The 13,462-nt window shown below is 42.2% G+C and overlaps 1 protein-coding gene across 1 annotated transcript in view; it reads left to right on the top strand.

The window, feature by feature from the left end:
- LOC308290862 (collagen alpha-1(XX) chain-like) overlaps positions 1–13,462 on the top strand; it is a gene marked incomplete at both ends in the record, with an annotated part of 91,859 nt that overhangs the window by 25,667 nt on the left and 52,730 nt on the right. Inside the window, 4 exons of the mRNA XM_080732774.1 lie at positions 10,865–11,023; positions 11,901–12,082; positions 12,204–12,333; positions 13,130–13,275. Of these exons, the coding sequence (XP_080588900.1) occupies positions 10,865–11,023; positions 11,901–12,082; positions 12,204–12,333; positions 13,130–13,275 (617 nt within the window). The remainder of the gene's footprint in view (positions 1–10,864; positions 11,024–11,900; positions 12,083–12,203; positions 12,334–13,129; positions 13,276–13,462) is intronic.

The following is a 13,462-nucleotide window of genomic DNA, read 5'->3' on the forward strand; positions in this document are numbered from 1 at the left end:
TTGTTTGACGGCACAATCATCAGTGTATTTTGGATTCATGTCAATTTGTGTTTTCAGATACGAATTTAACCACTTGAATCGTCAATACATAACTTGACATTTCACTCTGTACTTAGTCTGCTCTTTTCCCCCTCTACACCAAACGTCTTTGCTTGTAGATCTGCTATTTTTGTCTAAAGTTCTCAGAATATGGACACTAGGGAGAAAATGTTTTCTATCACACAAAGATTTGGAGGACCCACTGTAGTAACTCTGAGGACCCCCTAGGGATCCCGGACCCCCTGTTGAAGACCACTTTAACCCTGTTTTATTCTTGAGCTTGTGGAGCGCCTATTTTCAAAACAGTTTGAAAAATTGTGAAACATTTTGAAATACATTGAGAACACAAACCTTCCTTATGGGCATCTGTGGCACAATTCCTTTCCAATCTGCAGCCAAATACATTTTGAGAAATGTTTGATAACCACTGTGCTAGAGACACCTAGTGGTTGGTTGGGGTGTCTGTTGTGGTGAGGGGAGGTGGCCTGAGCCTCTGTGTTAGATTCAAGATTCAAATAGTTTTGTTTATCACTCACTGTACAAGCAGTTTGTGTGTTCTGAAGACTTTTCTAACAATATATAACAAGAAGATATAATACTGTGTATAAACTGTAACCACTTGCCTTAAACCCTCTAGAATGTGTCAACTGGACCCAAGTGTTAAGTGGTCTGATTGGTGGGCGACAAACCTTTTAATGATTTTCAAGTGGGCCCAGGCTTAAAGGACAACTTTGTTTTTTTTACAACAAGGGTTCATATTTTGATTGTAATTAGCGAAAAGAAAAAGTGAGTGTTAAAATGTTTTCATTTGCTTCGTTCTATTGTTTTATCGCGTTTACCTTGCTAAAATGTGGGGCATGCGTACGCATGGGGGCATGCGTACAAGTGGCGAAATATGTCTTTTTAGACACAATAAGCCAGCAGTTTCTTTATTGCTATTTACAGTAACACTTCTAGCCCCCATAAGTCACATCCAACCATGAAAGGTTGCGTTGTATCTTGGTAATGGGCTTATTCTGTGTAAAATGACATATTTAGCCACTTGTACGCATGCCCCCAACCACTGAAATAAGTATCTCTAAAACAATAGAAAGAAGTAAATGAAATAATTTTAACACTCATCTTTTATATTCTTTAATTGCAATCTAAAATATGAACCCTTGTTGTAAAAAAAATCACACCCGTGTGAACTGAGCGGTGGTTTACCCACCTAGTCTCAACAGCACCCTCTTAAGGCCCGTTCACATTGAGCCGATCCCGGGGCCGAGGATCCCCGATCAGATTTCGGGAGGACCCCCCGGGAAAATCGTTTGGTCGGCCCCGGAATCGGTCTTGGGCTTGAACAGTACCCCGACACGATCGGATTATGTTAATTAGCTTTTTTATGACCTCGGGACTCGTCGGGAGCACTCACGATAATATCAAAAAAGCTTGATATTCTCGGGTCATCGGGTAGGAATCCTTTACAATTATTGTCGTCTGAATGAGCTCACGGGATTGCTTGAGATTATATGAAGCCAGCTGCTCCTCTTCTGCCTTTTAGGAGTGGACACTGGCATTCTTTTTTCTCTCTTTTTTTTTTGCTGCGCAGATTTGGCTAGGGCAGTGTATGCTATTCTATCACCTCACAAAAAGCCTTTCCCCATGACAACACGTGGGGATATATAATATCTTTATTATATTTATATAAGATAGGCTAATAATATATTTGGCTTGGAGTTGTCAAATCATCTTTTACGGCGTCACAACGGCAAGGTTTGGTTTGGCACGGCAATGTACTCATGTTGGCTGGTAGGTATTCCATGTCGTCTCTCCACTGAAGTAGCATAGTATCCAATCCAACATGTCCCGTTCGCAAAGTGAACAAAAGCAGCTGATGAACAGCGCGCGACGGCGCTGTCATTTGATGCACATTGATTGCATTAGTATTTTGTAGGCCTACACTGTAAAGAGTAGAAGGGGGAGACTTTGAAATGTTCGAGAAACACAGAATCCACAGCGCCAATATTTATTATAATGTAAATACAAATATTGTCGTCTGAATGAGCACACAGGATCAGATTATATGAAGCCATCTCCTCCTCCTTTTTTTTAGGCTGCGCAGAGTGTAGGCTATTCTGTCACCTCACAATAGAATAGCCTACACTTTTATTATTATTATCCTACTTACTTTTTACTTTAGCCTACTTTCTCCCTAAAATGTTGTAATCACTTTTTCAAAAACGTTATAGCCTATAGCGTTCTTTTTTTTTCCTTTTTTTCTTCTGCGCAGTCATTTGGCGACAAGGCAGTGTAGGCCTATTCTATCACCTCACGAAAGCCTTTTCCCATATATATATAATATATTTTTTATATTTATAAAAGATAATAATATATTGGGCTATCATCATCCTTTTTTGGACAGCTGGTTGAAGGCTTGGATGAGGCAATGGATTTTATTAAATCAATGATATTGGAGATGCGACACTCTCAGCCGTGTCTTGGATGCGCATCACATTGCACACTGCGAAAGTTTGGGTACAAACATTCCAGAAGAGTGGCAGTGATGGAGACTGTAATCTTTTAAAATATGTATAGTGAATGAAATCATACTGGACGACTGCATTATTATGCCCTTCTTAACTATGCGTAAAACAATTTAGGCTACACCTACCAGAGGAGCGAGACGCGCGCTGGGATCCTTTCCACTTTATCACAGATGCAATATCTGTTCTTATTTTTATAGTTAACTTAATATCTAGTAGTCATGCAGAGCCAGATGTCTCGCTTGCCAAAAAATAACTGAATATATAATTATAATAGGCCTATCTATAAAGTGAGACATTCAACACAAGATCAAAATGTCGTGAGCTTGTAGCGCTAATATTTCAACACATGATTATGAAACCAAATGGAGCCATAGGCCTACGGCGGTTTCATTTTACGCCCTCAAGAAGATTAATAGGGTCCATTTGGTTATCATCTCCATAACCTGGGGAATGTGTGGAAAGGGAGAGGACGCGTCGTTCGCTTCACGCTGTTGGTTACAACAATATATTCATTATTTATTTATTTTGGTCGGCAAAGCCCATGCCCGCAAAGCCCAATGTCTGGCTGGTTGCCGTTAAAATGCTGGTTGATGCTATATGCCACATTATTATTCATATAGCCTAATGTCATCATACTCAAAGTCAGAGAGACATACATTCCTTGGGATTTTTTTTTCTTTTTTACTACGTGCGGTCTTTTTTCTTGTTGTGGGCTCGCCTATTATAAGGCGAGCACACTTTAGATATTGTCATTAGTGTGGTTGCCCTTACAGGGCAACCACACTATAGTTCTAGGGTAACTTTATTATTATTATTAGTGTGGTTGCCCTTACAGGGCAACACACTATAGTTCTAGGGAAACTTTATTCTTTCTAGGGTAACCAAAAGTTTGACGGCTTTCTTCGCCCACAGTTTTTGCGCCACACATTCGCGCCATATGTCAAATCGACCGGCTTCATCGGGAATCGTGTGCTATGATTTTGCTAAGAGAAAAATTGTATAGTTTAATTGATATTAATTTATTAGTGAATTAATTTTCCCCATTGACTTATAATGGGAATCGCAAAAACTCACATTCATGTATTTTTCTCTCGCAAACCATAGGGGCTACAGTTTCAAAACTTGGAGAGGAGATTCATAATAATTGTAAGAATTAATAAAAAAATAATTACATCAGTCGGCCACATGGTGGCGCTATAACACCCCACTTTACGTTTTGCCCTATAACTCTTGAACCGTAGGTCGGAAAATTAAAATTATTTTTTCCCTGGATTCCTTGGGTCATGACGCATCTCCCTATATAGGCCACGCCCATTTGCGTCAGGATAGATTTTCCGCCATTTTGAATTTTCTTCAAAACACACTTTTTGCTCCTTTTCCTACATATTTTCTCCAAATGTCACAAAAATTGGTACACAGGATCTCTGGACCCATGCAATAAACATATTCAAGCGATATTTCGATAGTCCATACCGTTCGTCCGGAACAGGCTTACGAAGTTAGCAAGAGGGGCCCGTTTCGCCAAAAATAGTCATAAATCAGAAACGAAACATCCAGTCAACACCAAATTTTAACCACAAGTTGCGGGTGGGATATTCAACAAATCCCCAGAAGCATTTCCACTTCGACCCTTAGGGGGCGCCACAAATGCGCAAAACGTAACCGTTTCAGGCCAAACCCATTGACTTATAATGGGAATAGCAAAAACTCACATTCAATTATTTTTTTTCTCGCAAACCATAGAGGCTACAGTTTCAAAACTTGGAGAGGAGATGCATAATCAGTTCAAGGAATAAATAAAAAATAATATTGTCAGTCAGCCTCATGGTGGCGCTATAACAGCCCACTTTACGTTTCGGCCTGTAACTCTTGAACCGTAGGTCGGAAAATTAAAATTATTTTTTCCCTGGATTCCTTGGGTCATGACGCATCTCCCCATATAGGCCACGCCCATTTGCGTCAGGATAGATTTTCCGCCATTTTGAATTTTCTTCAAAACACACTTTTTGCTCCTTTTCCCACATATTTTCTCCAAATGTCACAAAAATCGGTACAGATGATCTCTGGACCCATGCGATAAACATATTCAAGCGATATTTCGATAGTCCATACCGTTCGTCCGGAACAGGCTTACGAAGTTAGCGAGAGGGGCCAGTTTCGCCAAAAATAGCCATAAATCACAAACGAAACATCCAGTCAACACCAAATTTGAACCACAAGTCGCGGGTGGGATATTCAACAAATCCCCAAAAGCATTCCACTTCGACCCATAGGGGCGGCAGGGCAGGCAACCACACTCGCAATTTCCCAAATTGCACATTTTCTAGTTAGTGTGGTTGCCCTTACAGGGCAACACACTATAGTTCTAGGGAAACTTTATTTTTTCTTCTTTATTTATAGTGTAACCAAAAGTTTGGCGCGAATCTCCTCCCACAGTTTTTGCGCCACACACTCGCGCCATATGTCAAATCGACCGGCTTAATCGGGAATCGTGTGCTATTACTTTTCTAAGAGAAAGGTTGTATCGTTTAATTGATATGAATTTATTAGTGAATTAATTTTCCCCATTGACTTATAATGGGAATCGCAAAAACTCAAATTCAATAATTTTTCTCTCGCAAACCATAGGGGCTACAGTTTCAAAACTTGGAGAGGAGATTCATAATAAGGGTAAGAATTAATAAAAAAATAATTACATCAGTCGGCCACATGGTGGCGCTATAACACCCCACTTTACCTTTTGCCCTATAACTCTTGAACCGTAGGTCGGAAAATTAAAATTCCTTTTTCCCTGGATTCCTTGGGTCATGACGCATCTCCTCATATAGGCCACGCCCATTTGCGTCAGGATAGATTTTCCGCCATTTTGAATTTTCTTCAAAACACACTTTTTGCTCCTTTTCCTACATATTTACTCCAAATGTCACAAAAATCAGTACACATGATCTCTGGACCCATGCGATGAACATATTCAAGCGATATTTCGATAGTCCATACCGTTCGTCCGTAACAGGGTTCCAAAGTTAGCGGGAGGGGCCAGTTTCGCCAAAAATAGCCATAAATAACAAACGAAACATCCAGTCAACACCAAATTTTAACCACAAGTCGCGGGTGGGAGATTCAACAAATCCCCAGAAGCATTTCCACTTCGACCCTTAGGGGGCGCCACAAATGCGCAAAACGTAACCGTTTCATGCCAAAACGTGTTTTTCAGGGGGAACGACCCTCTCAAAACGAAACACAAACGATCTCAGGAGAGACGTGACAACATAATCGCCTTGCGGAACTCGTGGGAGGAGCCTATTTCTTAAAAACAAGAAACCACATCCTTACTTCAGGAACGCAGGATCCGACCGGTAGGGTTGGGTATCGTTTGGATTTTTACGATTCCGGTTCCGGTTTCGGTTCTGCTTATCGGTTCCGGTTCCAAACGGTTCCTATTTCGGTTCCAAAATGGTTTGGTTTTTACACAAAAACATTTTTTTTTTAATTTAATTTTAATGTTTAATTTACAGTTTTAATGAATCATTTAAAACATAATTTTTTAATTGAATTTGAATGTTTAATTACAGTTTTAATGAATTATGACAAATGAAATCATATTTCAATGTCTTCAGCGATACTCTTATTCTGAAGAGATTAAGAAGTCGACCACCCTCTGGAAGTATTATTGCATTACGAAATTGACCACCGCCTGGAAGTCTTAACATATCTTATTCTGAAAAGATCGGCTACAGGAAGTGTTAGATTTGCCAGCTTAGATTTGACAAAATAACACAGCTCAGCCAGCGAGCGAGCGACAGAGAACTGAGCCGTGAGCCCGCAGTCGCACCATAACCCAGAGAGACACACGGGGGTCCGCAAGCACTGTTGCCGTACAGTCTTTCAGATGAATGCCACACTGTTATAAATGTTTCGACTCCATCTCACGTCTCTCTGTGGCTGTGCACAGTGTGCAGGGCTCAGCTGTACTGGTGGATGGGCTGCTAATTTTGCTAGCATCGCTGTTGTTGTTGACTGTGGCAACGCAGTTGTCCCACGATTGTGTGTGCGCTTGTGTGTATGTGTGTTGGAGGAATACAAGAGCCGCTTCCCAATTCAGAGTGTGCGCCCTTCGTCGGATGAACGGATAATGGCACGTCTTTTTTTTTACTGGTGCGTCTAGGAACCGATAAGCGGTACCGAAAGTAAATATTATGTTTAGGTACCCAGGAACCGTCATGTCCTTATCGGTTCTGTCCCGGTACCGAATTTCGGTACCCAACCCTACCGACCGGCACCTTTTCCAATCGCGCGTCGCACGGCCCCGACGCTATCCTTCCCGACGTCGTCTCCCTCGGACCCCTGCGTTTTGTTCAGGGTCCCGACGGCGCATCCCAGCGACTCGCGCCGGGGCAGGGAAGGCAACCACACTCGCAATTTCCCAAATTGCACATTTTCTAGTTCTTTACTTACTGGAGTAACCTTTTTTTCGGCGCGAATCTCCTCCCACAGTTTTTGCGCCACACACTCGCGCCATATGTCAAATCGACCGGCTTGATCGGGAATAGTGTGCTATTACTTTTCTAAGAGAAAAGTTGTATAGTTTAATTGATATTAATTTATTAGTGAATTAATTTTCCCATTGACTTATAATGGGAGCCGAGTTCAAGTATTCTTCTCTCAAAAGTCTTAAGGGCTACAGTTTCACAATTTGGAGAGGAGATTCCTAGTGCTTCTAAGGATTAACTGAAAAATAATTACATCAATCGGCCAGATGGTGGCGCTATAACAGCCCACTTTACGTTTCGGCCTATAACTCTCTAACCGTAGGTCGGAAAATTAAAATTCCTTTTTCCCTGGATTCCTTGGGTCATGACGCATCTCCCCATATAGGCCCCGCCCATTTGCGTCAGGATAGATTTTCCGCCATTTTGAATTTTCTTCAAAACACACTTTTTGCTCCTTTTCCTACATATTTTCTCCAAATGTCACAAAAATCAGTACACATGATCTCTGGACCCATGCGATGAACATATTCAAGCGATATTTCGATAGTCCATACCGTTCCTCCGTAACAGCCTTCCAAAGTTAGCGGGAGGGGCCCGTTTCGCAAAAAATAGCCATAAATCCGGAACGAAACATCCAGTCAACACCACATTTTAACCACTAGTCGGGGGTGGTATACTCAACAAATCCCCAAAAGCATTTCCATTTCGACCCATAGGGGGCGCCGGGCAACCACACTCGCAATTTCCCAAATTGCAAATTTTCTAGTTATTTATTCCTATACTATATCAAGTTCTCCTCAAAACTTCGGTTCCTTTCTACTCCTACATACTTAGTGAGAAAATGAAAATAAAAACATCAATGTGTTCAGTTTACAGTGGCGAAGTGTGCTATTATTTTCTATAGCAATCGGCCAAATGGTGGCGCTGTAGGAAGCCTTCGAAAGTGCGATCTTTGAACAGGTATAGCTCATGCTGTGTTATACATACAGCCATGAAACCTGTATACACTTATGCGTCTCCTCATGCCGAACAACTTTTACCCTCTAACTTTTGACCTCTGACCTTTAGGTCTCCCACAATTCGGAATTATATGAAAAACAGTAAAAATCTCCTCCTGGGATTTTCTTGTCAAGTGCACAAAACTTTTTTCACATGAACTTTGGACCAATACGGTCAGATTGATCAACCAGATTTTTTTTAAAGTGAAATATAATTTTTTAATAATTCAATCAATATTGCGGTTTTATGCAAATTATTCTTCGGCCTCTAAATCATACATGCAAAGTTACACGTTCATGGCATTTGGCAAAGATGTGGAGGGTTAGTCAAAGTATCACTGAAACCAATTTTATTCCAATCGGCCAAAGGGGGGCGCTATACGAAGCGTCTGAAAATTCAAACTTCAAACGGGCACAAGTCATGACTCGTTTCGTTTGAAGACATGCAACTTGTTACACGCATGCTTTGACTCAAGCGGAAGACATCTGTGTCGTTGTTAAGTAAGCTCCGCCCTTCGATTTTACGCCATTTTGAGCAGTTTGTAAAACGCGCAAACCCGCTTTTATTCTGGAATTTTCGCGTCACGTGCACAAAACTTTTTTTACGTGAACTTTGGACCGATATCTAAAGATCTGTCAGATCGGATTTCTTTAACATTGAAACATGCTTTTTTAAATAATTCAAACAATATTGCATTTTTATGCAAATTATTCTTCTGCCTCTAAAACATACATGCAATGTCACATTTTCATGACAAAATAGTGTAGAGGGTTAGTTCAAATATCACTGAAACCAATCTTACCCCAAATGGCCAAAGGGGGGCGCTATATAATTTTGAGCAGTTTGTAAAACGCTTAAACCCGTTTTTATTCTAGGATTTTTTTTGCAATTTGCATGAAACATTCTACACGCAATCTAAGGACCTTTATCTAACATGCCTATGAAGTGCACACAAAAAAATTATAAAATAATAATAATAAATATAGCTGCAAGCAGCGATAAAGTGTCCAAAGCCAAAAACACCTCAAATCATGAACACAGCCTGGGATGTGCGTGAAATCTTGCAAGCACATTCCCAATAGGTCAAGGAACAGATACCAACCTTCTCACATTGGCCTGTTATAGCGCCACCAGCGGGTCAACTTTTGCATAACACATTTTTGGAACAAAATGGACCAATCTTTGACGTCAGTAACGTCAACGAGAGCACTGCCTGCGATCTTGACATTTTGTGCTTTTATAGCCATTGTTTTCTGGCTTGAAGCGAGCCCACAATTGTTTCGAAGGAACAATATTTTTCTAGTTTTGTTTGGTGTTGTATGACCACAACTCATTAACACCACGCAATTTAGGCTATTGTTCAAAAAGGTATATCATTCCCACAAAGGTAGTCTATATCATTCCCACGTAATATTACAGTGCACACAGGATTATTTGGTCATCAAAATGCGCAGCATGGTTAGGCTATGTTCCCAAAATAACAGATCTGTTCTCTGTAGACGCAGCTATGGCACAGTGCATTGTGAGCTTGTATCTGCTTTTTTGGCTATCAACAACGCGAAGATGGATAGGCCTATTACATGAAAAAGGTTCACGACTCAGCCTAATATATTAATAAATTAAAAGGGTTCTAAATCGACCTATACAAGTGCTACTCTGACAGTGTTGGTTGAAGGCGCTTAAGGTGGGACAGTCACAGACTGAGTTCAAGTTTAAACCTCTCTTTCTTTTTTTGTGCGGAGAAAGGCTCACTTTGATGTAATGGGCAATTTCCTATATTGAACATGCACACCTGCAAGCATTCTCAATGATGAGAAGAAGCTTGGCCACTTTTGAGAGCGGACCACCACCTGGAACTGATGCGCTAATTATTTATCTGGCCTAGTTTCGCGCAATGATGTAATGATTAATTTGAGCTCCATATAAGTGAGTTCCAACCTGCATCTTCGAGGTGGCTTTTGATGGCGTTTCACCTCGCTAAAAAACCTCCATGATTTTCACCTTCAACAGATTGGCAGCACTGCAGGACTCATTGCATATGCAAACAGAAGGTAATAAATGGATTTGGGAGCATAGCCTAATTACAATGCGTGTCTCATAAAAAACAATATATATTTTATAGTTGAAGGGCAAATAGACGTTATACACAGCAGTATGGTCGTCAATGTGCGAGCCCATGGCACCTTCCGCGACACCACGTTGGGTCGGGACACATAGTTTGAGAACCGAGGCTGGAGCCTTGTTTCTTTATTCAATCAACTGCCAGAAAAAATAAAATAAAACTTTTTCCCCAATCAACTCTGGCCCGAGATCGCTAGGGGTGGTCATCCAGGATATCTGGCTCATTTGTAATGGTCTGAGATATTTCACTTGGCACAGCGGCATATACCGGGCCCGAATTCAAGGCAGAGGATCGCTGTCGTTTGAAATGAACACCGATAAACCCCGGGCACGAGATCTGATCTGACCCAACATCGGCCTCTCATCTGTGAGGCCCTTTACCCACCAACCCCTCCCCCCTTCCCCCCTGTGTGTGTGTGTGTGTGCGTGTGCGTGTGTGTGTGTGCCTGGCCTGGCCTGAAAACAGCGCCCCTCCCTTAACATGTGTGGTCAAAAAAGGTACTACACCACAGGCTTCAGGCTACATACAGACCCACCCACCCACATACAAACATACCTACACACACGGCCACGCTATGGAGACGGTGTGACCACCGCTCAAAAACTAAAGTTGTCCTTTAAGTGGTTACTAACACGTTAGTATGAACATGTCTTGAAATGGTCAATTATTCTCTGTTCGTTGCTCAGGCGTGAAGAATGCTGACGAGGCCGAGTTGCGGCAAGTGGCGTCTGAACCTCTGGAACTGAACGTCTACAACGTTAACGACTTCCCTCTGCTCAGCAAGCTGGTGGCCCGGCTCGTCCACATTCTCTGTGGCAAGATAGAGGACCGCAACATCGCCAAACGTAAGAACAATTTTCATCTGGTAGAAAGGACAGAAGCTAGTCCACTCCCATTTTTTTTTCTTACTGATGTGAACATAAGGAGAAAGATAGTGTGGGTAAGACATGAAGATTTGGGGAGGTTGAAGGCAAGATGTGTCGTGGCATTCTGGATCAGTTCAAGGGGCTTGAGTGAGCATGCTGATGTCCAAGATTTAGACAAGGAACAGCACAGACTTCTTGGTGAGGAACGTTTCGATCCTCTGGATGTTGTAAAGTGACCGTTGCAATATATGCCTTGAAGGACAACTGACTGGTCAGGACCATTCCCAGGCTCTTGGCAGTTGGATCAGGAGCTACAAGGGTGTTGTTGATGGAAATGGAAAGATTGTGCAGTGGGCAGGACTTTCCACGGAAAGAAGCTCAGTCTTGTCTGCTATTGAGCTTGAGGTGGTGGGAATCAACTGTGACATGTCAGTTAGACGTGCAGAGATGTGCTCTTCAACCTGTGTGGCAGAGTCTGGGGTATTTACATCACATGTACATACCTGCTATCACATATGCTATCTGTATATATGTATATATCTGTATTCGTCTTTTTAGTTTTTTTAACCTGTTTCTATTCCATGTTTCTTTCTCCTTTCTCTTCTGCTCTCATTCTAATCCTATCCTCTCTCTTTCATGAAATACTACAAAATGTGTGCGCACAAAAACATTTTATTTCGCCCACTTTACAATTGTAAATCTGTGATTTGACAATAGAGCTGATTCTGATAGTGAGGATAGATTGTGAGCAATACAGTCAGCTCAAAACTCATCCCTCCAGGTGCACAGTAGCGCAGCTAGCTTTTCATGGTTATTATAGAGAGGCCATACTGATCCAGTGTTGCTATCCCTCCAGGAATGGAACCCAGGCCTACGGTAGATCCAGTCCTGTCTTACCCCAGTCCCACTGACCTGCGCTTCTCAGAGCTGGGCTCCAGGGAGGTCAGGCTGCACTGGACCGGCTCTGCTGGCCTGGCCCAGTCTGTTCAGCAGTACAGAGTGGTCTTCCACAGCTCTGAGGGACAGAGTCCACAGGAGGTCAGTCTTAGGGGCAAACAACCAACTCAGCAATGTATTTGAATTTGTATTTTAAATGGCAAGGACAAATGATGTGCCATAATAGGCACTATTGTCATTCTAACTGCGTGTGTTTCTCCAGGTGGTAGTGGCTGGGTCAGCCTCCAGTGTGCTGCTAACAGGTCTGTCCTCCCAGACTCTGTACCATGTGTCCATCTTTCCTGTGTATGAAGACAACGTTGGCCTGGCACTCCGAGGAACTGTCACCACACGTAAGAGACACAATGTCTTTGTCCCTCTGTACAGGAGGAACTGTCACCACACGTAAGAGACACAGGGCTCCATTTTGATTGTCTTAAGTACCAGCTCTTATGCCTTAACTTGAAGGCCTGTCCATACTGTCTCCGACCACCAAACTTCTTGTCGGAAAGGTCCGGTTCAACTACAAAATGACCTCACTTGCATCTTCTGAAAAACATTACCCCGACTTAAAGTTCATCTTAAAGTCGGAACTCTCCGACAAAATGTTCGGTGGTCTTTGTCCCTCTGTACAGGAGGAACTGTCACCACACGTACAAGACACAATGGGGGATGATGTAATGTAATCAGCCATTATTTGCCCTGGGTGAGGGACAGTTGCATAACAGTTATCTGTTATCAGCAGTACAGCAATAGGTGACAATCTTGCCATCATTATTCTAAATATTGTTATTTTTTCTCTGTTTACTAAGCACAGTTTTAAATTTGTATCTGTCCTTGTGTTGCTTGTTGCTGCATTCTTTGTATGAAAGAGGGCATACCAATTAAGATTATCATTATACTTAAACAGTTAATATCACTATTGATATGATATTGCATTCATAGATTTTTCACTACACTAGCAGCAAAATAGCATGAATGAATGATGTATAACCCTGTGTATAGTGGATGTCAGTAATTTTATCAATAAACAAGAATACTGTCTGTGTTCCTGTTCTCCCCACATCTTCCTCCTTGTCTCACACACTATTTTCCATCCTCACTTTTCATACCTTCCACTTCTCTTTTGTTCTTTCCCCGTCCCGTTAGTGTCTCTGGCCACACCCGCCCATCTGGAGGTGACGCCCTCCTCCCCCAGCAGCCTGCGGGTGAGTTGGGGCGCAGCAGCCGGAGCCACTCAGTACATGATCCTGTACTCAGCTCTCAGCCATGGGGAGCCTGATGACGCCAAGGAGGTGAGGAGTTTACAGTGCATCTATTCAGTTTGCATGCTATAGTTTGAGAGTGTTCCTCTGCATGCATCCTGATGAAACTCCACATGTATCACATCACGTCTATTGGACGAGACACATGGTTGTCTACGTCGTATATCCTCCCGAAGAACAAAGAGCAGAGGTCGGTAGTGATAGGGACTACATTTGG

The sequence above is a fragment of the Nannobrachium achirus genome (genome assembly GCF_963921795.1).
Source record: "Nannobrachium achirus genome assembly, chromosome: 9".
In the NCBI taxonomy this organism is placed as follows: Eukaryota; Metazoa; Chordata; class Actinopteri; order Myctophiformes; family Myctophidae; genus Nannobrachium; species Nannobrachium achirus.